At 43.6% G+C, this 26,608-nt stretch overlaps 3 protein-coding genes across 3 annotated transcripts; 1 reads left to right on the forward strand and 2 right to left on the reverse strand.

Annotated features, from left to right (window-relative positions):
- Nucleotides 1-3,033: 3,033 nt before the first annotated feature.
- On the reverse strand, nt 3,034-7,773 carry LOC117640134. The gene is made up of 5 exons (XM_034376395.1): nt 7,655-7,773; nt 6,358-6,583; nt 3,617-3,793; nt 3,319-3,525; nt 3,034-3,191 (listed from the first exon to the last, which is right to left on the reverse strand). Exons 2-5 carry the CDS (start codon nt 6,361-6,363, stop codon nt 3,135-3,137), a joined length of 447 nt encoding a protein of 148 aa, XP_034232286.1. The 5' UTR covers nt 6,364-6,583; nt 7,655-7,773; the 3' UTR covers nt 3,034-3,134.
- A 2,091-nt stretch (nt 7,774-9,864) lies between these two features.
- LOC117640365 lies at nt 9,865-11,542 on the reverse strand. The gene is made up of 2 exons (XM_034376829.1): nt 11,388-11,542; nt 9,865-10,253 (listed from the first exon to the last, which is right to left on the reverse strand). Exons 1-2 carry the CDS (start codon nt 11,472-11,474, stop codon nt 9,972-9,974), a joined length of 369 nt encoding a protein of 122 aa, XP_034232720.1. The 5' UTR covers nt 11,475-11,542; the 3' UTR covers nt 9,865-9,971.
- A 2,021-nt stretch (nt 11,543-13,563) lies between these two features.
- On the forward strand, nt 13,564-15,252 carry LOC117640362. The gene is made up of 2 exons (XM_034376825.1): nt 13,564-13,721; nt 14,762-15,252. The coding sequence occupies exons 1-2, from the start codon at nt 13,668-13,670 to the stop codon at nt 15,032-15,034; spliced, it is 327 nt and encodes a 108-aa protein (XP_034232716.1). The 5' UTR covers nt 13,564-13,667; the 3' UTR covers nt 15,035-15,252.
- The last annotated feature ends 11,356 nt before the right edge of the window (nt 15,253-26,608 follow it).

The raw sequence follows: 26,608 nt of genomic DNA on the forward strand, positions 1-26,608 counted from the left end.
CTGCGAGCCACTGCCATTTCATCTCCTCTCCTGTTTCCTGCGTTTTGCACGTTGCCCTTGGCTGCCTCGTCTTTGGCCTGGAAGTGCTTTTCCAAGTATGGCATCACACTACTCTGATCTTGATTGCGACGTGTGGACATTCACGGCAGAGGAAAACGTGCTTTTCACCATCCCGTCTTTTACTGAAGATGTGTGGAAGAGGGACCCAACCGTGGTTGAGGCCGGTGTTTTCAAGGTATGACCTAACCTCTACGAATCTTTGAGTGTTTTTCTGTTTTCTTCCCACCACGCCAATGCGTTCCATTGTTATCATAGGTGACGCTCGGCGCCTCCTGTGCGGGGACGGGAAGCTCTCTGCAACATATCATTGATGTTGGGATGCGGCGAGGATTGGAGGATGCTGCTGCAAAGCACAACCTTCTCGTCTTTCGTGATGCACCAAACCTCTCTGGACATCGGTCGTTTTCGCCCAACGCGGATTCTACGGAAAAAGAAGATGGTGAGGGCGACGGAGACGTGCGAGATGTTGACAAGGATCGCGCAGACATCGCTCGGTTCCTTCAGGCTGCGAAGTGTCCTGCATCTTACTGTGCAGAGGCCTGTTGATGGGTTTTGTTGTTTCTTATGGTGGTTGGGTGCTGAGGTTTCATGTTGCTGCGATATCTTGTGCTTCTTTTCAGTTCGCGGGCCCTTGCAGAGGATGTTCCTAAGTGTGAGGATCCGATCGCTGTACTTGCACATTATTTTAAAGATGGGGTACCATCTATCTGTGTGCGAACTCCTGCCCCGAAGAGGGTCGTCTCAAAACTTGTAAAGCAAGGCATTGAAGATCAGAAGAGAACCCAGAAATTTATTCGTGGTTTGCTCAGGTTGCCTGTTCCTGACGTACATTAAGGAATGCCTTGCTAAAGACGTTCGACATGATGTGGTAGATTGCGGATGCACTGGGTGTTGTGGTGACTCAGCATTGAATTTTCAGAAGGCAGGCGCTGCAGTATATGGACAAGCTATAGGGATCACAGTCGAAGATGGAGTGAAGATGACAAACCACTTTAGGATGTATGCTGTTGCCTGCTCTTCCATTCTACGAATATTACCCCGGAAGTATCCAGGAATCACTTCGCCCATGCTCTATTTTGGAAGCGCACATGCCTTTTCCCCGGCTCATGTTGAAGACCTCCTGCTTTTCTCCATCAACTATATTCATTTTGGTCATCCCAAAATCTAGTGCGTGCAGCCTGTGTTGCATTTAGTCTGTGTCATCAATTCATGTCAATACCTAATGCATCCATCTCCCTCCTTTGTTCTTCAGGTTTGTAGTTCCCCCCAAGCACTCGGGACTGGTGCATGGGCTTTTAGCTAGTTCATCAGTCAGCACATTCAACTGCAGCTGTTCAAATCTGCTCGCGCACAAATACTTCATGCTCACTCCAGACTGGCTAGTGGGTGATTCCGTGCGTAGGGGCCGTTTTAGCCACCTAAGAAAGTCAAGTAATCAATCTTGCTTGTTCGGCCGGAATTTGGCCTAGATGGCATCAATTGAACCCCAGAAAGACACTCTGAGCGTGGGCGAGCTAAAAGTTGACTCTCGTTTTCTCCCCCTATAAAATATGACGAAATTAACTGAAAATATGACGGAAATTACGCTTCACGGAAATTACAAACAGGTGTTTCTGGCTCACTTCAACTGCATATCGCCACAGAAATATGCCATAAGTTTGGCACACTAGTTCGACGTCAAGACACATCTTTTCACGTGTAGGATGTCTTTCAAAACCCAATAGACGAGGAGCGAGAGGGGCATACGGAAATTACACCAATTGTTACAACCCACCGATTTCACACACAACTTCCACTCGCACACTCACCCCCCTCACTTTTTCGCCACCGAAATTCTTTCATATGGTAAACAGACCGTGCTGATTCTGAATACGGCGGTTGTTTTGAGCAGGAAGCACTCCTAGTAGTGTTTTTGGTGCTTACTTTGAAACCGCTAAGGTAAAAGTCGGGGTACGGTGGACATTTAGTACGCGTTCTGAAAGTACAGTTCCAATCAATATACGATCTTCGAATTCAAGCAAGAAAGTCACTATTAGTTAAAGATTTGATGGGTGTGTGTGGAATTCGAAGATTTGAATGGAACGAAGGGTTATAGAGCCGCAAAGTTGGTGTAAGGTGCGAATGGACATGACGGAACTTACAAAATCAACCCTTTTGGCCCCTCTCCCGCGTCACATATTAGCTTTGAAAGTCCGTATACAAAGGGAACAAGCTATTGTAGTGCCAAACAAGATTCTTAAGTGTATAAATGGACTGCACTCGAATAAGTTCGCTCTGGGGAGGGTGTGGACACGAAAAGGCCCTCTACGCGCGGAATCACCCTAGTACAAAACATGATTCCGTTTTACACTGAGAATTGGTGGCCGGCATTTTTGCCGGCCCCGAGCCGGACCCCGCCTGCCGGCCGAAGCCTATACAATAATGCCGGCCGCGGGTCGGCATTTTGCAGACACGCGACCCTGGCCCGCAGGACGCGCCCCGCCAGGGCCGGGACAAATCTGGCGGCCTCCGCCGTCAAATTATGACGGCCGATGCCGCTCCGCTTGGGCGGCGGGCAGCCCCGCCTGGAGGCCGGGGTCGCGGGAAGTGCCAGCCGCGGGGCGGTGCGAGGGTGCGGGTCGGAGCGTTGAAATGTGCCGGCCCGAGCTGCGTGATTGTGCCCGCCCGGGTCGGCGCTAATGCGGGCTGGGTCCGTCTGGAGCCAGTTTGGAGCCCTGCACGTCCGCTGGTCGCGGCAAATGTGCCGGCGGTCTGCGTGAGTAGCGCGTGTGATGCGGTTTCTGGTCGGCATTTTGTGGCGGCTCTGGTCGTGTAATTATTGTGACAGCCAGGGCGTGCGGATTGTGGCCGCCCTGGGCGGCACTTCGTGCGCAGATGGACAGGGTTAATTGTACACTGACAAAAATAATTATTTATAATAAATAAAATTTATTATAATTATATTAAAAATACCCGTATCAATAACATAGGCACTTAGTCAATAATTTATAAGATATAAAATTTAACACGCGGGCCAGCTGAGCGGCTGACTGAACTTGGCGTACTGGCGCGACGCGGCGCACGACATGCACGCCTCAGTGATCACGCCGGTATCGAGGAGTCTGGAACTGGTTCTCAACTGGCTTGATTTTCTGTTGGACAGAGCACAAAAGGATGTCAGCACTTATCTCTACACACATTCATAAAAACCGCATCTGGCTGATGCCAGCGTAGGATGTCACCTATCTTAACAAAAGGTGAAGAGGACTAATAACTTACCTTCCTCCAAGCTCTCACTGCTGGCCGGTTTACTTCTGCGACTCTCTCGACAGTGGGGTCAACTGGGTCCTTGGGAACTTTCTGTTTCCGGCCATTGTAATTGTAGCCTTTCCTGGACCTTGCCTCTAGGACTGCAGTATCGTTGTCCCTTATTGCCTTCTTCTTCAACTGGTCCAACTTGTTGGACAGTTGCATAAACCAAGTTGTCTGTTGGTCAGAACAGACCAGAGTTTAAAAAACACAGTTGGGGAAACAAAACACAAATGGAGAGATGGCCCATCGTAGCACATTTACGTACCTCCTCCATGGCTGTCTTTTCCTTTGACCCAGGAATGTGGGCAGGGGCTAGCCGGATGTCCTCATCATCACTCCCGGGCGTGTCAGCAGCGTTTTTGTGGACTCGAAGGAACGCAGTGATTACCCTGCACACATCAGAACTCGTCATCTTGGTAGGTCTCCATCTCTGGGCACATGTCTGTGAAAACGGTTAAAGACATCATTAGGGTGCATTGATCAATTATTCCAACTAACATGGCTTGCAGATATGTCTGTTTTTTCATCGTGATAAACTTTAATTAGTGTGATGATCTTACACTGACTCGAGCAATCTGACGAACTTAGAGATTTCTTTGTTTATTGAATATCATCTATATGGATGATCTTAGACTAAAACTACCTATATTGTGAGTGAGTGTGAGTCATCTTAACAAGAATTTAAGATTTAAACACCAAACATTTTGATAAATTAGTTGACTTTTTGTTTCCAACAGTGTACTTTCTATTTACTAACTTTTTTCAAACAAATTCAAAGATTTGTGACTTTATTTTTGTAGGAGAAGCTTTGCAATGAAGTAAACTCAGTGCACAGTAAAAATCTCTGATGGGAATTCATGAGAAGTTGTTGAATTAATGTCACTCGTTAGTGAAAAGCCATTATCGTAATTAGTGTTAGGGCATATTTTCATATCTTAATAACTTTGGGCACAGTCCTTCTAGACTCACAATTCTAGTCATAAATCCAAGTGGCTGTCATGCTTGCATGAATTTAATATATAAAGAGAAAACATGTCGAATAAAAAGTTCAGTTTTCAAAGATATTAGTGTATTAGACATTTGCAACTTTCCAAACCAAATTCAAAAGATTTGAAAGTTCATTCATGCTGGAGAGGCTTTGTTTTACATCAAAGCTACTTGCTGCAAAGTTTCAAGGATACATGTTCACTCATTGTATCATTTTTTCTTCAGAACCTAACTGTGAGTGTATCGGCAGATTTGGAGCCGAAGTTGGTCCAACTTTTGTTTGAGGTTAAACTGAGATCTGTCATGCCTTCTGGTGTCTTCTTATTCAAGCCTGAGTCCTTCAGATATGAATTTAGACAAAAATAATTTTGAATTTTCATTAAAAAGTTGGGTTTTGGCTTATAACAGTAAACTAAGCATTTCCTAACTTTTAGAACTAAGTATGAATACTAAAGACATGAAATCTATTGGAGAAGCTTTGCAATGAAGTAAACTCAGTGCACAGTAAAAATCTCTGATGGGAATTCATGAGAAGTTGTTGAATTAATGTCACTCGTTAGTGAAAAGCCATTATCGTAATTAGTGTTAGGGCATATTTTCATATCTTAATAACTTTGGGCACAGTCCTTCTAGACTCACAATTCTAGTCATAAATCCAAGTGGCTGTCATGCTTGCATGAATTTAATATATAAAGAGAAAACATGTCGAATAAAAAGTTCAGTTTTCAAAGATATTAGTGTATTAGACATTTGCAACTTTCCAAACTAAATTCAAAAGATTTGAAAGTTCATTCATGCTGGAGAGGCTTTGTTTTACATCAAAGCTACTTGCTGCAAAGTTTCAAGGATACATGTTCACTCATTGTATCATTTTTTCTTCAGAACCTAACTGTGAGTGTATCGGCAGATTTGGAGCCGAAGTTGGTCCAACTTTTGTTTGAGGTTAAACTGAGATCTGTCATGCCTTCTGGTGTCTTCTTATTCAAGCCTGAGTCCTTCAGATATGAATTTAGACAAAAATAATTTTGAATTTTCATTAAAAAGTTGGGTTTTGGCTTATAACAGTAAACTAAGCATTTCCTAACTTTTAGAACTAAGTATGAATACTAAAGACATGAAATCTATTGGAGAAGCTTTGCAATGAAGTAAACTCAGTGCACAGTAAAAATCTCTGATGGGAATTCATGAGAAGTTGTTGAATTAATGTCACTCGTTAGTGAAAAGCCATTATCGTAATTAGTGTTAGGGCATATTTTCATATCTTAATAACTTTGGGCACAGTCCTTCTAGACTCACAATTCTAGTCATAAATCCAAGTGGCTGTCATGCTTGCATGAATTTAATATATAAAGAGAAAACATGTCGAATAAAAAGTTCAGTTTTCAAAGATATTAGTGTATTAGACATTTGCAACTTTCCAAACTAAATTCAAAAGATTTGAAAGTTCATTCATGCTGGAGAGGCTTTGTTTTACATCAAAGCTACTTGCTGCAAAGTTTCAAGGATACATGTTCACTCATTGTATCATTTTTTCTTCAGAACCTAACTGTGAGTGTATCGGCAGATTTGGAGCCGAAGTTGGTCCAACTTTTGTTTGAGGTTAAACTGAGATCTGTCATGCCTTCTGGTGTCTTCTTATTCAAGCCTGAGTCCTTCAGATATGAATTTAGACAAAAATAATTTTGAATTTTCATTAAAAAGTTGGGTTTTGGCTTATAACAGTAAACTAAGCATTTCCTAACTTTTAGAACTAAGTATGAATACTAAAGACATGAAATCTATTGGAGAAGCTTTGCAATGAAGTAAACTCAGTGCACAGTAAAAATCTCTGATGGGAATTCATGAGAAGTTGTCCAAAGAAACCTGACTCGTTACTGATGAGTCAACTTCTAAAGAAGTTCGACTATAGAGTGCAAGGATGCAAAGTGGTAGTGAGAAATCAATCTTAAATTGAGACTCAAATCAAAAGACTGTGAAGGTCTGCATATCCACAGTGTATAACATACATTGTTAACTTACAAGCATTGAGGCCACAGTTCACCTAGGGCAGTCACTAAGGTTTTCTGCACAGCAGAAATTCACTGAATCAACAGCTTTTGGTACTCGACTCAGGTCCACAGTGGCCTAGGTGGGTCTGTTGCTGGTCATCACAGTGGAAGTTTCTGAGTCCTCCGTGGTCTGCTCAGGGTGGGGCTGGAACGCTGAGGTCATGCAGCATTCACAGTCATGAACATGGGGCACTCTCCTGGTCAGGTTGATCATGAAACAAACATAAAATAGTTGCCGGGTGCCTTGGTAGGGTTAAGAGGCTTGGCGCCCAGCACACAGTGGAGCGAAACGCCAAAAAATGCGACATCGTGGGACATAAAATCATTTTCCGATCTGTCAGCTTTTTTCACGGCATATGGTCATTTCATGATGTTATCTAGTAAAAGAAATGATTTCCTGGTATTGGCTAGGCTTGTAGAGCAAAAAATCGCGAAAAACATGAAAATTTTGTACTAAAATGTACCATTTTTTACACGTTTTTTGCCCGTAAAACTGACATTTTTTCGATTCTGCAACTTTTCTCAACAGATTCTGAAAGCTAAGGACAAGGCCTACAAGTTTTGTTATGGTCGCAACACTGTAGCGAGGTCGGCTCTTCGAGTTTTTTGGCCTCAAAGGTTTTCCCTATAATAAATTTTATTGAAAAATTATTCCTATTTTGACAAATTTAGGTATTTTTGTGCCCTTGAGGTCTGTGTTGCCTCGCTACATCTGTTTCCGGTTCTTATTAACTCGATCGGATGAATTGAAACTGGTTGGGATGTAAAGCGGACTGCAGGGGCACAAGAATACCTAAATTTGTCTAAATAAGAATAATTTTCCAGTGCAATTTATTATAGGAAAAACCTTTGAGGCCAAAAAAGTCGAAGAGCCGACCTCGCTACAGCGTTGCGACCAAAACAAAAGTTGTAGGCCTTGTCCTTAGCTTTCAGAATCTGTTGAGAAAAGTTGCAGAATCGAAAAACTGACAGTTTTACGGGCAAAAAACGTGTAAAAAATGGCACATTTTGATACAAAATTTTCGTGTTTTTCGCGATTTTTTGCTCTATAAGCCTAGCCAATACCAGGAAATCATTTCTTTTACTAGATAACATCATGAAATGACCATATGCCGTGAAAAAAGCTGAGGGATCGGAAAATGATTCTATGTCGCACGATGTCGCATTTTTTGGCGTTTCGCTCCACTGTGCAGCAGTCCCAGCAGCCCTGGAGCCATAGAGCGCTCCGAACAGACTGCGAACATGTTTTCCGTTGAAGCGTCACCTACTTTCTATCCTGGAAGCTGCACGCCAATGGGATTTAATTCACAATAGCCGTAAATGATGGTTTAAATTGGACAATTTTAGATGGGTCTTGGCGGGGCTGGGTCTAGGCGCGATTGCAAATGGCGGCGGGTGCGCGTCGGTGTGCGGCGTTCGCGGGCTGCTGCGCCCGGCGCTGCCAACATGCGCTGCCGACAAGTGTACATGTTCAATAGCACCACGGGCAACGCGCAAAAGCGTAGGCGTTAGGCCCGGCGGGACGATTGCAAACGTCCCTCCCACCGCGTAACGAATACTTTTGTCTCGAAACATGATGACACCTTTGTCATGTTATGGTATGACATGTCATGGTATGTCGAGTTGGCAGCGCCACTTGCCGCCCCACTTTAAAATGCTGTGTGGACAAGACTTCTCAAACGCGTTTCGCTTCAGAATGCCCAGTTTCGCGAAAAAGTGTCCATAATACCCCGCTCAGTTTCAGCCACCACTTTCAACTTATATGACAGTGAAAAACTCTCTTAAGGGTCTGAGAATGGCCAAGATCACTCCACAGTTCCACGCCTTACCCAAAACAGATGGTTGATGCATAAAGAGGTAATTAAGAGACATAGTTATTACTTGCCATCATCGAGAGCATATGGCATGTTGCCAAATGTGATGCCCATGGAGATGGCGAGCGGCGTAATTCCAGGCGACAGGTCATTCCAAGCCTCCAAGAAGTCAACGTTGCAGAACAGGGGTGACTGCTGAACGCTTTTTATAAATTCCTCCTCAACTGCGGAGGTCACAACCTTGGCGTGGAGGTTCATTTTACGAGCGAGGATTGATACTGCACGCACGTTGCTTGTACGCGTACGCCACTCGGAGAGGAAGAGAGGAAGGGAAGGGGGAGGGGTGGGGGAACACACGGCGCTGCGCGGGGATGCGGGGGGACGCCAGGGGACAGTAGTTCGGCTGGCCGCCGCAAGGACCGCCACCTCTCACAGATCTGAGACGTCCCTGGCCGGCAAATATTGTGGAGGCCAGGACGACACAATTTATGCCGGCCAGAGTCGCGTCGCGCGGCTCGACCCTGGCCGGCACCGGCGCTCACCTCCGCGGCCGGCAAAATGACCATAATGCCGGCCAATCTGGCCGGCATTACATATTATGCCGGCCACCAATTCTCAGTGTAAGTGGTATATATATATATATATATATACCGCCTCTCTAAATTCATTGATCGCTAAATTTTTTAAATTCTGCTGCAACCTCCGTCTTTAAAAGAAGGGGGTAGTGTTATAAAGTTGGCAGCACATTCCTCCCCTCGCACTGAGAAAAAAGTCTGGTTAAAAGTACCAGACCAATCCTAGTTAAACGAGTACTAGTTACTCATACGAGAATCCTAGTAACTCTCACCAGATGATCAGTTGCAGTAACCAGATCGGGTGTTGTGACATTTACCAGGTGTCTGGTTAATAATCCTGGTAAATTTTACCAGACTGTTCCGTAATTGGCACCATACGTAAAACTTCGAAATATTCGTTTCAATTTAAATGTTCGGGTGTCAAAAAGTAAACTGCAACCGGTTTCGTTATTTTCGGAGTCTTAAATCCGAAAGAAACACTGGGAGTATTTCCCTGAGCCAGACACGTAGAGAGTCACCTGGTGGGGATCCCCTCGACCCACAGGCGACGTGGTGGCGCAGTGGTAACGTGCCCGTCTCACAAGTGTGAGATCCCGGTTCGAATCCGGAGGAGAGGAGGAGGGAAAAAACAATTCAGAGGTTGTTCGTTAACGAAATCGACGTCACATCAGGTTTCATCACTACGAAAAAATATTTTATTAAATTTTGGACTTCTTACTTCAGTTTTGTAAGCACATTAACTAACCAGGATGTTTGGTAAAAACTACCAGAAGGGGACCTAGCGGCATTGTGAGGATAACTATAAATCTGGTACGGTTTACTAGACTGAGGCCAACTAGACAGTGTAGTATTTTTTACCAGAATTCTAGTTGAGTTATATTCTATCAGACAGTCTGGTATTTGGTACCAGGATTCTGGTTATCGTTACTAGACTTTTTTTTCAGTGCGCTCGCGCATGCGCATTGTACGCGGTCCTTCCCTGTTGTCGCCTTGGCAACAGCCCCCTTGTACCTCAGAGAGTCTGTCAATAAACCCGTTGGTGAACACATTCGACGCATCCTTTCATATATATACTTAAATAGGGCCCAAAACTTTTACAAATTATTCATTTATTTAACAATTCGAAGAAAAGCCCACCGCCACAGGGTAAGCCTGAGAAGTATGGCCACGGAATGAGGTTGCCAAGTATCGGATTGTTAGCCGGCGGCCATGGCCAGAGCCACGCAAAGCATGACGTCGCCAACCAAAGAGCCGAGCTGCCAGGAGGCGGTGGCCCTGCCGCACTCGATCATGCCCGACACGTAGCCGGTCAGGAGCAGCGTCTGGTGGCGGTTGGCGTAGCTTCGCAGCAGGGCGGTGTGGCAGTTGTTGTAGTCGTTGATTACATTCTGGGGGAAGTGTGTGACGGCCTGGGAGGAAGCGATGCAGCTCTTGAGGAGACCCTGCTTGCTTGCCCACGGCACTGCGAGCGGATCATTCTGAAAGTAAACCCGATATGCAGTTACTGGCGGGCGAAAGATCTATTACAACCACTACGTCTCAAAATAACCGGGTTCTAAAACCTGCTCAAAACAACCCAAAAACCGTAAAAACAAAATCTGAGAATTTTCCCTATAACTGTACTTGTACGCAGGGATCCTTAACGTAACATTTAACTAACACCGCAGCACCTCTTCCATAACGTAACATAAAACAATGTTCGCTACAGGTTAAGGGTACGGACTTTTGCAAGTACTTCTTAAAGTATCTCCATACAAATTCGAGACACAAGAAAAATAACTTATCCTTTTGAAAAGAATTTAGATGTGAAGGGTCATAACTTTGACTCGTACGATGACGTTATGATGCCCTTTTGAGGTAATTTAAGGATCCCTGCTTGTACGCGAACTAATACGGATGGAGTGACCCAACTATTACGCGAATTCACTGAGAATGAAAAAGTCATGATCAATACCCAATTTTGGGCGAGGTTTACTTTCTCACCCAAATTTGGGCGAGGAATGTTTCCTCGCCCAATTTGGGCAAGAAAAGCTTCCTCGCCCAATTTTGGGTGAGGAAGGGTGTATCAGCTCCCAAATAGCACCATAGTACTATGACCCAAATTTGGGTGAGGAAACTTTCCTCACCCAAATTTGGGCGAGGAAAATTTCCTCGTCCAAATTTGGGTAATAAAGAATTCCTCACCCATAATTTTAGTCATGATCATGACTCTTTCATTCTCAGTGAATGTACGTATATTGCGACTACGCGAACGGCTGGCACTATTTCAGCCACGGTACATAGAAATTCGGTTGCTAGTGCCGGATAGTGTTTCTGAGGCCTCAGCTAGGCGGCAGCACCGATCACAGAGGTGAAGAATGCCAAGGATGGCGAAGGGTGGTCCATATTACCCACCGTCGTCCATATTGGCCGCTTTGACGGCATTACCGAACTGATGCCTTCTTCCCCCATAATTAAATATATAATTAACTCCAATTGCAGGAGAATGACACCACGCAGAAACGAGCGTGTCAGAATGCCATTCTCTTCTGAGCTTTGCGTGTTTGAGCACGCCTTCCACCAGTTTAGAACTTCGAAACAACGGACGTTAAAAAAAAGCAGCATGGTCTTACCGCTTGGTGGGTTGGGTGAAACGCTAACACCACCAACAGGCAGGGGATAAGGGCGAAGGTGAGCCTCATGTTGGTGAATGTCTGCATTCTGCGGACGACCAGCTTCTTAAAGGATTCCACATGACCGATCGTGACTGCCCACGCCACGAGCTGCAGATAACACACTGATCGGAGTCGTGTACGACGGCACGTCATAGATCGCGGATACGATGGTTGGTTCATTAAAGCGTAGTGTTACACCTGTCCTTCGAACGTAAAATTTTCTTCACTTGATTTGAAGAGGACTTTGGGGTAAAAATCTGTATTGTTACTTGGGATCTGTATTGTGATTTAAAAAAAATTCCTTTATTGAAGATGCGCTTACAGTTCGAAACGTCTCATGAACAACTACCTGCACTGCTCCTGGGTGATTCCCTGCGTAGGGGGTCATTTCAGGTCCCTTGCGCCTGAACTGAGGTTTATTTGGTAGCTCGGGCAATTATAATTTGTTTTACTAAACGAGGACCATGTTCTTGTGTGGATAAGTGAATTTAACTTTTGTTTTTTTAGGTTTTGTAAGCTGCTAACGTGTCGTTTTCAAGAACTGCGCGTATGTCTGAGCAACGACCACAACGCCACCTTTCGGGCAGCAAAGAGAGACGTTCAAAATTAAACAGAAAATTTGGCCTACCCCAGGGCAAGAAAAGTAAAAGAGAAGGGATACACAAGCGAGGACAACAAAATGAATTTCAACCTGGCAGTCCTGTTGCTCGTGTGTGAACTAAAATGATTTCTTTATTATATCTGAGTTGGCGATTTAAAGTGGTGCTGCTGTACTTTGGCATTTTGTTCAGTGAAGACGACGAAAGGGAGAGTGCTGGATAGTGCATGGAACTTTCTTATCCCGAGTTCTGTCCATGGAACTTCTAACAATGGCCAAGTGTTGCAGGTTAGCTGGGGATTGGAATAAGTCAAAGGAATGAGTAAAAGCTTGTGTCATCATGGATATCGCTTTGTTTAGGCCTTTGTGTTTACTTAACACATTATCTTTATCTACATGGTCACTGAAAGAGACCTTCCAGGATCTGACTCACTGGACCAATGTCCTTTTAAACGATGGAAAAAGGAGTAAATAGTTGGGCAACGCTTTGCTGACGCAAACGAAATTAGCTTCCTGTAACCTTACATTAATATTGTCATCACTGAATGTGAAAGCTTTCAGCATTTATATTCAACCTGAATAATTGAAAGTCTGCAGTTAGTGATGTGTTTACTGGAGTGAGCTTGACTGGGATGTATTTACCGGTATCAAATGATCCATGAAGCGGAACAAGGAGATAACTCAATTTTCATCATTTTTCAGGAGAAACATAAACTGTTTGCTCGGTGAACGTAATCCAATAACATGAATGATGCAATTGCATTTTTGTCAAGATAGCCTACGAAATAACTGTCAAAATTTTCAAAAGTGTAGCGCCACTCTGTAGACGGTTTCTGTGATTTAAATCTTTACGTTGGAATGGACCACGGAACCATGTTTGGGGTCTGGGGGTATGAAAATTCAGACCTCGGGGTTTCAAAACTGACTTCATCCTATAAAGTCTGAAACTTTCGACTTTTTGAACAGTGTGTCTGTCCACCACCTCATACATACCCTCCCCATCTCTCATACTACCCACCACGGCCGTAGTATTACCCTGAATACCATCCTTATGCCTACACACACACACCACCATCACCATCATCCGTATCCTCATAACGGACACAATGCCCCGTTTTCAAACACTTACGAAAATAGAATTATGGAATGAAGTGGGACGGCGTTACCGATTTAAGCGTACAATAGGTGAAGCACCATAAGTCAACCTAAGTTTGGCAGAAGGGGTGCAAGGCTTGGTGCGCGGGCAGCGTTAAAAATTGCTGACCCACAATTGGTTCCATAAATCAATCCACATTCTAACGTAAACACTGCAAAGCCGGTGGTAAGTTTGCTTTGCCCCTAAACTGGAAGCTATGAAGATTTCCGACCAAAGCTTGCCAAATTTCGGCATTCAAAACTGGGAATTTGCATGACAAACAAACACTTCACCAAGTTATTTCTAGGCGAGCTATTCAAAACAAATCAACTTGTGGTCCTATCTTTTTAACGATTTTTACTTCCACGAAAAGACGCACCACTTGTTTGTGTCGGTTTAAGGGTTTTGTCACGATGTGGCGTGACCACAGGACACGAAGGCAGTGCTTGCGTTCCCGGGCGCGGCTACTTGAGGAACGGGTGTCGCTGCTACCGGAGTATTCGCCATGGAGATGTCCGCCATGAAACTCGTCCTCGTCGTGGTGGCAGCCACTTTGATGGTAAGGCCGCCATGACAGCGCTTCTACAGCCGTAGTCAGGTGATACCGACGGGTGGGGAAAAGATAGCCTTTCTTTTGGACACCAACAGGTGGCTAAAAGGTACGAGACAGGACGCAATGCTCGACAGCGCGCATTGCTCTCCCGGAAGACGTTTGCTAACTTTTTTAAATGAGGCATGTATTTCTGCAACTCGAAGAGAGAAGGAGGAATCCACAAGATGGGCTGCAAATCCTAAAATCTTATGAAGTATTTTGAGTATTTGTAAGGTACGAACTTCTTAGATTTCTATATAAGCGAGTAGCTCCAGCTAGGAAAGCAAAATTATTGCCAATCCGTGGTAAATAAAGCTCGAGAAAACTCATAAACGTGAAGACGTATAATTACAAATCAAAGACGCGCGTTTTCCTCGGAGCTTCTTTCGTTTTGCTTTTAATTACCAAGGGGAAAACGACTTGAATTTTGGTTTAGATCGAGGGAGCAACCACTCGAGAAGTCCTGTGTCCCCTAAAGCCCTAAAAATCTCTGGAAATCCAAAATCTTTTCAAATTCGAAATCCGAAAGATTTTAGGCGTAAAATGGAAAAAATCTTACGAAATCTCTTGTCTTAAGAAATCTAGTAGCCCCCCTCAAACATCGTACGTGGTTGCCCCCTCGGTATAGATAAGCCTGAAAATTTCCCTTGAGATAACTTCGAAACAACGTCAAAATAACTTGAAATGTCTTTGGAATCCTTTTGAAATAACGGAGGAATGACGTTGAAATAGTGTGACCTCGCACTTGTTCTGTAGTTAGAGAACCGCACCTTGTAGCGTTTGCTACGAGTCGAGCTTCGAAATGATGCATGGTGCACTGCATACGGTTCACTCTACCCTTTCATCGTCACATCTCTGTCACCTAACACCGACTATCTATCACTGGCCGCACCTTCCTCTAAAGGCCGTGCGACGGTTAGCCTACTCGTGTACTTCAAACGCGTTTATTGTCGCATCAACATGAGGACCGATGCAACTGATACACTCGCCTGTGCTTTGCTCGGCAGTTGGTGCAGCAGGTCGCTGCGCGCGCCGATCGGCCGCTCAACGAGAAGCTGACGACGTGCATCGGGCTCTCGGTGCAGCCTGGTGTGAGCGACAGGCACCCGCTCACGGCCTGCGTCGAACTCGCCACCGCCTACTTCCGCCTGCTGCGTCGCGACTGGCATCAGATGTACGTGACGTGCGTCACCAACAAGGGCACGGCCGAGCCCTCCATCTACGAGAACTGGGCCAGCAAGGCTGCCGACTGCGTCGACCAGTGGGCCAACATTCCCTAAATAAAAGTATCACCAGCTGCAAGTAAAACTACCCTCGCACAGCCGTTCTGCAGCAAGGTCACTGGACATTTTCATGCTTCATTGATATCAAAGCCGCTGTGCTGCACTCAAGCGGCGGTCGTCTACTTGTTGCTCACCTCCAACAACTTGAAACATTTGAACACCAACTGAACCAATAAAATAATTGTGACGCTTAAGCGTTAGTTTCTGGGAAGAAACTTGAAGTTATTGAGCATTCTACACTAAGGGATGGAATTAAAGGTCTTGTTTCCATTTTTCCACTTTTCCATTACAACATACAAAGTAGATTTACAACTACATATGGATACACATGAACAATTACGTAACGGTAAGAAGCACTGTATGACACCAACCTGTTCGGCACCATCGCATTCATATACTGCAGCACTAGAATCTTGTTTTGTAGTCAGCTGGCTCTGAGCAGATGCATAAGTGTATCTTCCCTTCTTTAGGCAAGAAAATTTTTACACAGTAGTAAATTTTAAGCTTGCCGAGCTCACCAATTCAGTTATTTCTGATGCTCTGTGTGGCTCTGAGGTTCCCTGAATTTTCATTCCATCAACTTCTTGGCTTTTCACAAATTTTCTTTTCTTCATCAGAGGGTCTTTGAGGGTGACTCCTGCAGATTTCCTACGATATCTGGAAGACCCAAGCAGGTTCGCAGAGAGGAAGCAATTTGTCTCTCAGGCCAGCGAGTAGGCTTTTGTATGCTCTTAATACTTTGTCATTACAAACTGCTTTTCTTTGTAAGGCCTAAAATAGTTTGTAAGGTTTTCTCAGTGCAGGTTGATCCGGTCCCTTTTCAGACATTCTCTGACTCGCTGCTTAGGTCCTCACATCCTGAGAGTACTAGCATGCTGACATACTATTTATACTGAACAAAATCGACTAAGATGGACCACTTCTTCCAGATATGGCCAACTTTAGTTCAACTTTTGGAGAAAAAACACGAATTTAGGTATTTTGGACTGCTTTTGCACTTTTCCTAGCAGAGGGCTAAAATTTGGTCTTTTCATGTAAAATTGGATAAGAAACAAGAATATGACCTCAGATTTGACCTCCGACGAAGACCTGTAGAGCCCCCCCCCCCCCCCCCCAAAAAAAAAAAAAAACAAAAAAAAAAAAAAAAAAAACAAACCTAAAAAAACAGGTTTTTCTTGGGGTTTCTGGTAAACATATGTGGACAAAAACTTTTAATGATCTTGTAGAAAATGACCCACTGAATCGAATGAAATCGTTTAGGAGGTATAGTGGTTCAAAGTATGCAAATTTTGGCATTTATTTTTTTAAAAAATGCAGGTTTTGAGCATTGTTTGACGGTCTCTGCCTTCTTGGTGTGTGTGGGTGATCTTGTAGAAAAAGACGCGCTGAATCGAATGAGAGCACGCACAGAGTTGCATCTCAAACCGTTTAGGAGATATAGCGGTTCAAAGTATGGGCACGGGAGAGCTTCTGCTAACACCCGACAAGGCAGGCCCGCCAAATAGTCCTGGCGGTACGCGAAAAAAAAACCGCAAAAAGGTATAGAAGCGTGAAACTTGGTACACTTGTTCCTAAGACCATTTTAAAGGATTTGACCCGTTGCTCTTTTCGATTTTTGCATTTGGGTTCAATTTTTGAACATTTTTAACAAAATGGCGGCCAATATTCAAAATTTTTGATAATAGTCCTATTTTCGCCATCCTGGGGTCGTTTCCGAATATTTCGAGGATGCTGAGGCGAATGCCGAGGTTTTCGAACCCCTCCGACCAACGGGTATTCCCTAAATCAGCCTTTTTTTCAAAATGGCGGCTATTTTCGCTTTCTAGCGTATTTACACTAATGAAACCCGTTTTTGGTGTCTTTTCCCGACCAATTTGGGTCGCTAAATACATTCTGCACTCAAAATTTCTGTTAGGTGGTTTTGAACGGATGATAAGATACCAGGTTATAGTCAGTTTCGGTCAAAAATTGAATAGGTGCGTCATGGGTGTCTTTTCCCGGCTAAAATGAGGTCGCTGAACACTTTTTCTGAACCCGCGCGAACGTTTTGACATCATATTAAGAGAAAAGGGGTTTGAACAAGGACAAGAAATATGAAGAGTTTGGTTCAAAAGTTGAATGTGTGAGTGACGGTTGATATAGTAGGGTAATTTGAGGTCGTTGAACTAACTCTGCTGACAGTTTTTTAAAATTGTTTAATCACTGGTAGCTAACGAATGTACCGTCACGTTTTTTTTTACATAAAAACGGTGATGTTAGTTTGAGCGTGGCAGACGGTGAATTTACCATTTCTTCGGGTGTGACACGCTATCAGCAGGTGAGGTGAACTGTAAAATTTTAAAAAGGGAAAGTGACATGCCCGATTTGTCACGTCACACTTTTTAAAAAAAGCCGTACATTTCAAGGGATAGGGTACGGCTAGACCGTACCTCACGGTGTACAGAAAAACTGTACCTAAAAAACCCTGCTTCCCATCATGATAAGGGGTTTAAGGGGTTTAACAAGGACAAGAAATATACAGCATTTTGGTTCAAAAGTTGTTTGATGTGTGAGTGCACTCTCATTCCCGGAACGTGACATCACGTTGTAACGAACGTGACTAAATGTCACGCTCGTTTGAGCATTGTGTCACATTCGTTTGTGTGTGAATTTTCCAAAAATCAGCTTGTTTTCATTCAAACAAACGTGACATTTTGTCACGTTCGTTTTAACGTGATGTCACGTTCCTGGAATGAGAGTGTGATGACTGTTGCAGGGTAATTTGAGGTCGTTGACCATGTCTGCGTCTCAAATAAATGTTCTCGCTAGAATGAATTTACGTTCTCGGTTCAAAAAGCATATATCAGAAGGGATGAAAATGCCTAAATCTCTGCAGTCGAAAGTTTGGGCTTAAATGTTTATTAATGGTTGTGTCGTCCCTGTGATGGAATTTTGTCAGTTAACTGCAAATCCCAAAAGGGAATATTTTGGTACCTTTTTTGGCGATACAATTGGGATCTATCGCCAACAAAAGGCCTTTCGGAAGAGTATTGCCTTCGAAACGGCGATACACAAAAGTATCGCCAAAATTTTGGGGATACTTCGGAGTATTGCCACGATTTGGCATTAAAAATTTAAAAAATCAAAGGGGGCAAGGCCTTAGTTCAATGCCGCGGTTTTGGCGATACCCAAAAGCATCGCCAAATTTTGGCGATACTTCTGCGTATCGCCGTTCTGAGGGCAATACTTTTCCGTTATGCCGTTTGTTGGCGATACTCAATTGTATCACCAAAAAATGTACTTAAGTATCGCCTTTGCATTTGCAGTGATTGCAATACAAACTGAATGAAGGAAGAAACAAAGGATCTCCTTTGCACAAATGAATTACTCTACAAATCCAAAAGCGTACATTGTACGCTCTACCTGGAGCATGTCTGCAAGCACGCTCTCGCTACCCCATGCCTGCTATGCATGCACTTTCTAGTGCATACATGCCATGTACACGCTTCCCGATGCAGACCAACTCCCTATCCCATATGCACTAGATGTATGATTCATTTAGCGTGTACATGGCATCATGTATGCACCAGTAAGTGCATGCTTGGCAGGCATGCGCTAGCTAGAGCGTGCTTGCAGGCATACTCCAGGTAGAGCATACAATGTACGCTTTTGGATTTGTAGAGTACATATATCTCTGCAGTGTGTCTACCACTTCTGTTTAAGTGGCTTGCTCTGCTCAAAGCAAGAAAGGCATTGTTGAGTTCAGTACTGCTCTCCCTTTCCCAGGTCTCATATGATCTGGGTTTCCCGACGGATGCAAAGAATGATTCTGAGTTGTGTGGTAACCCGTGGGATGCTAACCGTAAATGCTTATTGGTAACGGTTACTGTAAAAAGTCACTGTTACTTTCCTTGTTCTTACATTCCGACTCTGAGCACCACATTGCAGAACGAGAAGAGGAACGTTATGATACTGATGCCTTTAGTTTTATCGGTACATTTGTTGTTCACCTTTATGTTTCTTTTTTAGATTTCGTTCACTGGCACTCTACAAACTCAAAGTGACGACATAGTACACTGCACCGCTGGAGCCAACGTGGCATGGACACTCCACCTGGAGTCAACCTGGCATGTACACTGTGTTGGTTTCCAAGTCTCTGCAGGTTTGGGTAGGGATTTTCAAGTAATCACACGCGACACGCGAATTGGCTGCTGAGATGTTTATTCAACGACTTTTCAACTACGACTGAAACGACACAAGAGCACATGGGTAACAGGAAACGGAAAAACAGAAGAAGAACAGGAACGACAAGAAATGCGCTGCCAACTTAAATCTTACAAGTATAAATTTCCTACACCTCCCCTTAAGATTTTAGTCCAAACATTTCACAAAGTTTTAACATGTCAGGTCCTTCAAAACCTTTAGTAAATAAATCAGCAGCATTAACACTAGAAGGTACATATTGAAATTTTACAACACCTTTAGACTGCATGTCTTTACAGAAATGATATTGAACGTCAATGTGTTTAGATCTCTCAGACACATTTTCATTTACTTTGTTTGACAGACCAATGGCACCTTGATTATCGCAATGAACGATACATGGAGTTTCAATATACTTTGACATTCCTAGCTCAGACAAAAGTTGCTTCAACCATACTACTTCCTTAGTTACTTCACACATTGAGATATATTCTGCTTCTACAGTGGATAAAGCTACACATGTTTGTTTCTTAGAGTACCAAGAGATAGGACAATTTGCTAGCATAATCACATATCCACAACGAGACATCCTATCAACAGTATCACCAGCAAAATCTGCGTCACAGAAAACTTTAATTGCCTCCCCTGATTTTGTAAACCTTAGTTTGTAATCCTTAGTAGTAATCAAGTACCTCAAAACATGTCTAACATTATTCCAATCACCCACTGTTGGAGACTGATTCTTTTGAGCAAGCTTACTAACAGAATATGCAAGATCAGGTCTAGTATTGTTTGATAAGTACAATAAAGTTCCAACAGCTTCCTGATACACTGAGCGGTCAAATTCTCTTGTTGAATTACCATGAACATTTGACTCGGGTTTGAGTTGAAGAGGGAAAGCTACACCTTTAGCATCTGACATTAAATAATATTTCAAAACTTGTGAAACATAATGTGATTGGCTTAAGGTAATGGATTTATCTACATTTTGGCAAGTCTCAATTGAAAGATACTGACAATTAGAATTTAAACACCTAATTTGCAAAACATCAGACAGACACTCTTTGAGCCAGTTCACTCTTTCAGGCACACCACAAATACATGCGTCATCCACATACCAAGTGACGACAAGCTCCTTAGATGGGTGAACATACACACAGTTATCAGCATTACATCTAATGAATTTTAGATTACACATGATTTGATTTATGTGTTTGTGCCAGTCCTTGCCACCTTGTTTCAAACCATATAAGCTTTTGTTTAATTTACAGACATATTCACTACCATTTTCCTCAAAAAAAGATGGTTGATACATGTATAATTCCTCTTTTAATGCACTGTTTAAGTAGGCACCTTGCACATCTATGAACTCACAAACCCAACCTTCTTCAGCACTGATAGCAAGTAACAATCTCCAAGTTCTACGCTTGACAACAGGGCAATATGTTTCAGATTCAGAGTAGTGAAGACCAGGAATTTGCGAGAATCCCCTAGCAACAAGTCTAGCTTTAAGTTTATTGACACTGCCATCAACATTTCTTTTGATTCTTAACACCCATTTGCTACTAATGACATGTTTACCTTTAGGTTTCTCTACAACATCCCAGACATTTTGTTGCTTTAGACTTAAAATTTCTGACTCCATAGCTTTCAACCACTCATCTCTGAGAGGGCCATTTAAAGCCTCACACACATTCACAGCATCATCATAGTCACTAAGATCACATGAAGCTAAAGCTACATTACAGCAAGAACACAATTTTGGCACTGGAATTCTAGCAGACCTCCTAAGTGTTGGTACAGGAGCGTCAATGTTTTCATTCGCAACAGGAATCTCCTGATTGACGAAATTCTCATCCTCCACCGTTTCGACTCTCGACTCTCGATTCTGATCGACACCAACAACATCGACTTTAGCATTGACATAGTCTTCTGCTACGTTGTTTACATCAACAAAGTCATCAACAAGATCATAATCATCTGAGGTCTCAAGTATTTTGAAAACATTGTAGTCTCTACTGACATCCATTTTGTATGGAAACACTTCCTCATCAAAAATTACATGATGCCCAAACTGCATCCACTCTACAAAAAATGTCCTGTCAACGCCGTTAATTTATTACCAACGTTTGCTGTTATGCAATTCACGGCGTTTGCTGTGAACTAGTTCACGGCGTTCACTGTGATCTCGGTTACAGTGTTCACTGTGATCTGGTCACAGTAAACGCCGTGAATTGGAGCCTGATTTGCAGTACTTCGGTGCTTAGCGGTGTCAAACTCACAGTGTTTACTGGGGACCAGATCACAGTGAACACCGCGAACAAGATCACAGTGAATCCCGTGAGCAGATCACAGTAAACGCTGTGAATTGACCTACAGTGAAAACTGGTAATAAATTAACGGCATTTACAGGACATTTTTGGTAGAGTGTCTTTCTAGTAGCCAAGTTCCACATTTTGTAACCTTTAACATTGTCATTATCACCATAGCCTACAAATACACATTCTTCTGCTTTAGGTCCAAATTTAGTACACTTCTTCTTGTCTAACAAAGCCCACACTCTACAGCCAAATATTTTTAGTTTAGATAACATTAGAGGTACATCAGCCTTTCCATTAGTCCAGAGCACAATTTGTATTTGATTTTGAATGGAAGAATTTACACACAAGTTTCTTATGTAACAAGCGGTATTCACTGCCTCAGCCCAAAAGGTCTCAGGCATTCCAGACTGAATTAGAAGGCACCTTGCCATTTCAGCCAAAGTCCTATTTTGCCTTTCGGCCACTCCATTTTGCTCAGGACATCTGGGAACAGTTCTACGGTGAATGATACCATTTTGTTTCAAGAAATTACTCAACTCCTCATTACAATATTCACCACCGTTATCGGTTTGAATTGCACTGATTTTACATCCCTTCTCCGACTCTACTCTAGTTTTAAAATCTACACATTCTTTAAAAACTTTCTTCTTCTTAATAAAAATCACAGTTAAAAACTTAGAATAATCATCTATCAATGTAAACACATATTGAGCACCACCAATTGAAGGAGGGGATATCTTGCCCATCAGATCACTGTGTACGAGGTCCAGTACACGTTCAGACTTCCTAGCACTGGCCGATGGAAAGCCAATCTGAAAGGTAATGGAATCCGGTGAAACTCATGTCTTTCCACAACTTTGAGATAACACACACAACACTTTCGATGCTCACCTTGGTCATCTTTCCAAGAACACAAACGTCACAGGCACCTTTATGTCCACTTCCTGCGTCAAGACCAGGTAGCATCTTGAGAGCTGCATTGTGAAGGTGACCCAAGCGTTCATGCCAGGGTAGGGTAGCACGAAGAGCCTTGGCCTCCACTGCTTCCACCAGGGTTGACGGAAGCTCCCTACACCAGGCGGCTGAAGCTGATGTGTCAGGCTCCATCACCAAGGCGTAGACATCATCGAGGGCCACAGCTGTGTATGCCACTGCACCGTCTGAAGCTCTCACACCCAAAGCATGGTCCTCCTTGCAGAGTGTGTGGATTCCCTTCACCGCCAGTCTCTTCACGGAAATGAGGTTCATCTCCAACTCAGGAACGAAGAGTACACCAGTTAGAGTCATGGACCACCCACCACACTTCTCGGTCATCTTCAAGTTGACGGTTCCTCTCCCTCTTACTTGGAGAAATCCACGGCCAATTTTGACAGTTCCATTGGCAGGTTGGAATTCGACAAACTTCCCTCTGTCAGGGTCATTGGGTCAGAGGCGCAGGAGTCCAAAAACCAAATATTGTTCATATTGGATGAACTTTGACTCGACAGTCCAACAGCTGAGATGCAAGCAATGTGTTGACTGCCAGATGGACCAGAACCGTTGCCATTTTGATTCTGGTTTCCACCGTTGTTGTTGTTGTTCGATTGCGATATGGCAGCAATCTTGTTTCTGAAATTTTCAGCACCTGAACAGTCATAGGAGTAATGCCCCCATTCTCCACACTTGTAGCACTTGACATCGCTTCTCTGCTTCTTGTTGGATTGGAAACCTTGCTGGTAGTTTTGGTCACTCCGTTGATTACTGAAGTTGTTAGAACCTCTGCCTCCACCTCCTCGTCCCCTGCCTCGACTTCCTCGTCCACGACCACCTCTTCCTCTCCCTTGTTGTTGGTTGTTGTTGATCTGGTTACTGTTGTTGTTACCAGAATACTGGGCGGGCTGAATCTGGTTTTGGTTCTGCTGGTGAGTCTTGCCAGTGAACAGAGCTCCTGCTGGTTCGACATCGGGTTCAAGATTCATTGACTTCTCTTCGATCAATAATTTATTCTTCACGTCTTGTAGATTCAGGTTGTTTGTTACTCGGATAGAGCGAACAAGTGCCCCATACTTGTCTAATGGTAAACAAGACACAAGGAATACTGAGATCATATGTTCAGTGAAGTTGATGCCTCCTCTAGCTAACTTGCTGCAGAAATCTTGAACCTTCCTGATGTAACTCGTCATAGACATTTCTGGGGTCTTCTCAAACCGGCCTAGTTGCTTGATCAGCATGGCCGTATGCAGCAGAGTCTGTCTTCCATGGATTGCCGCCAGGGCATCCCACATTCCTTTGGCACGGGCATAATCCTTGATGTCAGCGAGTATGTCCTCACTAACGTGCTTGATCAGATAGGCTCTGGCCTTCTGGTTTACCCTGGTTTGTTCGGCATCCAGAGGTCCCTGGACAGGATAACCAGTCAACACAGCGTCCCACGCTTCAAGTTCAGTAAGATCCGCTTCGGCCTTCAAAGCCCAGATGTCGTAGTTCTCGTGATTCAAGATGTTGGACACGCCTCGTAGAGCCTGCAGAAACTCGTCTGTCTCCGCCATGGTTGGATTGTACGAACCGAAACTATTGCGCAGTGGAAGCGTCCTGGGCCCATAACCTGTTGGTTTCCAAGTCTCTGCAGGTTTGGGTAGGGATTTTCAAGTAATCACACGCGACACGCGAATTGGCTGCTGAGATGTTTATTCAACGACTTTTCAACTACGACTGACACGACACAAGAGCACATGGGTAACAGGAAACGGAAAAACAGAAGAAGAACAGGAACGACAAGAAATGCGCTGCCAACTTAAATCTTACAAGTATAAATTTCCTACACACTGTTGCTGACGTCCCCTACCATTTGCATGTAAGGCAGAGCAACAGTGTGCTTGCAGGTACACGAATGTGACATATGGTACCCATTCCAACACGTTGTGGCACATCCAAAGGAATATGACCACCTAAGTACTGCCACGTTCGTTTGAATGTGACTCCACGGTAAAAACGGTTCCTGGTTTTCCCGGGAACCCCCGGAAAATCGCCTATGTCTTCGCCATAGGGCTCCTGGGAAAACCAGGTACCGTTTTACTGTGTCGCCAATGTTGTCAGGTTATGGGGTGTCGCGTTCGGTTTACACTGCAGAAAAAAACCCCGGGAAAAGGTACACGCAGTCTGGCAGACAATTTGCCAGGTACCACCGAACGTCAGCCTCACCCTCAGGCTTTTGGGATACGAAGTACTTACGGTTTTTCATAACATGGGCTCTTATGGGAAGCACGGTTTTTAGGTACAGTTCTTCTGTACCGTGAGCTACGGTCTAGTAGCCGTACCCTTTCCCTTGAAATGTACGGCTCTTTTTAAAAGTGTGACGTGACAAATCGGGCATGTCACATTCGTTTGTAAATTTGACAGTTCACCTGCTGATAGCGTGTCACACCCGAAGAAATGGTAAATTCACCGTCTGTCACGCTCGAACTAACATCGCCGTTTTCATGTGAAAACGAACGTGACGGTACATTCGTTAGCTACCAGTGATTGAACATGTTAATACAACTGTCAGCAGAGTTAGTTCAACGACCTCAAATTACCCTACTATAACAACCATCACTCACACATTCAACTTTTGAACCAAACTCTTCATATTTCTTGTCCTTGTTCAACCCTTTACTCTTAATATGATGTCAAAACGTTCGCGCGGGTTCAGAAACGTGTTCAGCGACCTCCCCTTGCGAAAAGGAAAATATATGGAAAATATGTGTCAATATATGACTCCATATATGTTTCATGCATTGCCAATATAATTGTATCTTGCTCAATATATTGCAAATTATCTTGCGCAATACGTGGTTTATATATGGGGGTATATCTTGGTGCCCATTAATATATTATGCATATATTTCCCCATATAATATTATCTTCGCGAAATGTATGTTTCAATATCTGACACGGTTCCCGTCGTGGGATGGGGCAGGGTGAGGAGGGCAGACTTTTCAACTAACTTTTCTTAATATCTTGGCACTCGATGTTAAAAGGCGGCTATATTTCTTAACATGATTTTATGTTGTAAAATATATTGACACCATATATTGAGCAGGGGCAAGGTTCTTTTCCATGCGTTTAAGTCTCCAAGAAATTTTAAGAAATCCTGTTTAACAAGTTAACTGGAACAGTTAGGAAATTTTAAACGTCTTTTTTGAGTGTAGCGCGAAAAGTTTGTCTAGGCGACCACGGCATGATCACGATTGAGTGTTCTCGCAAGGCGAGGCTACATTCTTTGATAATAGTAAAGGAAGTCTCTGAGTCGTCAGACTCCATGGTGTATTCGCACTATATATTGCCTACATAAAGAGCAATGTATGAAATTTATATATTTGCCACATATTTTTTATATCGGAAAAGTATCTTGCTAAATTATCTTTTCCACATAGGTCGTCAATACATGTTGGGCCATATATTTTGTCCATATAGTGCCCACATATTTTCCATTTTGCAAGGGTCATTTTAGCCGGAAACGACACCCATGACGCACCTATTCAATTTTTGACCGAAACTGACTATAACCTGGTAGCTTATCATCCGTTCAAAACCACCTAACAGAAATTTTGAGTGCAGAAATGTATTTAGCGACCCAAAATTGGTCGGAAACGACACCAAACACGGGTGCATTAGTGTAAATACGCTAGAAAGCGAAAATAGCCGCCATTTTGAAAAAACGGCTGATTTAGGGAATACCCGTTGGTCGGAGGGGTGGAATGATTCGCGCGTAGAGGCCTTTTCGTGTCCACAACCCTCCCAGAGGAACTTATCGAGTGCAGTCCATTATACAAAAAATCTTGTTTGGCTACAATAGCTTTTCCCTTGTATAAACTTTCAAAGCTAATTGTGACGCGGAAGAGGCCAAAGGGTCGATTTTGTAAGTTCCGTCTGTCATTGCACCTTACACCAACTTGCGGCTCTATAACCCTTCGTCCATTCAAATCTCGAATTCCCCCACACCCACAAACTCTACTAATATGACTTTCTTGCTGAATTTGAAGATCGTTATTGGTTGGAACTGTACTTCAGAACGCGTACTAAATGTCACCGTACCCGACTTTACACT

The sequence above is a fragment of the Thrips palmi genome, unplaced genomic scaffold (genome assembly GCF_012932325.1).
Source record: "Thrips palmi isolate BJ-2018 unplaced genomic scaffold, TpBJ-2018v1 HiC_scaffold_12, whole genome shotgun sequence".
NCBI classification, from domain to species: domain Eukaryota; kingdom Metazoa; phylum Arthropoda; class Insecta; order Thysanoptera; family Thripidae; genus Thrips; species Thrips palmi.

Coding starts and splice junctions, on each gene's coding strand:
- LOC117640134 (XM_034376395.1), bottom strand. Junction 3,526..3,616: donor AAAAGACAGCCATGGAGGAG/GTACGTAAATGT, acceptor TCTGACCAACAG/ACAACTTGGTTTATGCAACT. Junction 3,192..3,318: donor CAGTGAGAGCTTGGAGGAAG/GTAAGTTATTAG, acceptor TCTGTCCAACAG/AAAATCAAGCCAGTTGAGAA.
- LOC117640365 (XM_034376829.1), bottom strand. CDS start 11,474: ATGCAGACATTCACCAACATGAGGCTCACCTTCGCCCTTATCCCCTGC. Junction 10,254..11,387: donor TTCACCCAACCCACCAAGCG/GTAAGACCATGC, acceptor GTTTACTTTCAG/AATGATCCGCTCGCAGTGCC.
- LOC117640362 (XM_034376825.1), top strand. CDS start 13,668: ATGGAGATGTCCGCCATGAAACTCGTCCTCGTCGTGGTGGCAGCCACT. Junction 13,722..14,761: donor TGGTGGCAGCCACTTTGATG/GTAAGGCCGCCA, acceptor TTTGCTCGGCAG/TTGGTGCAGCAGGTCGCTGC.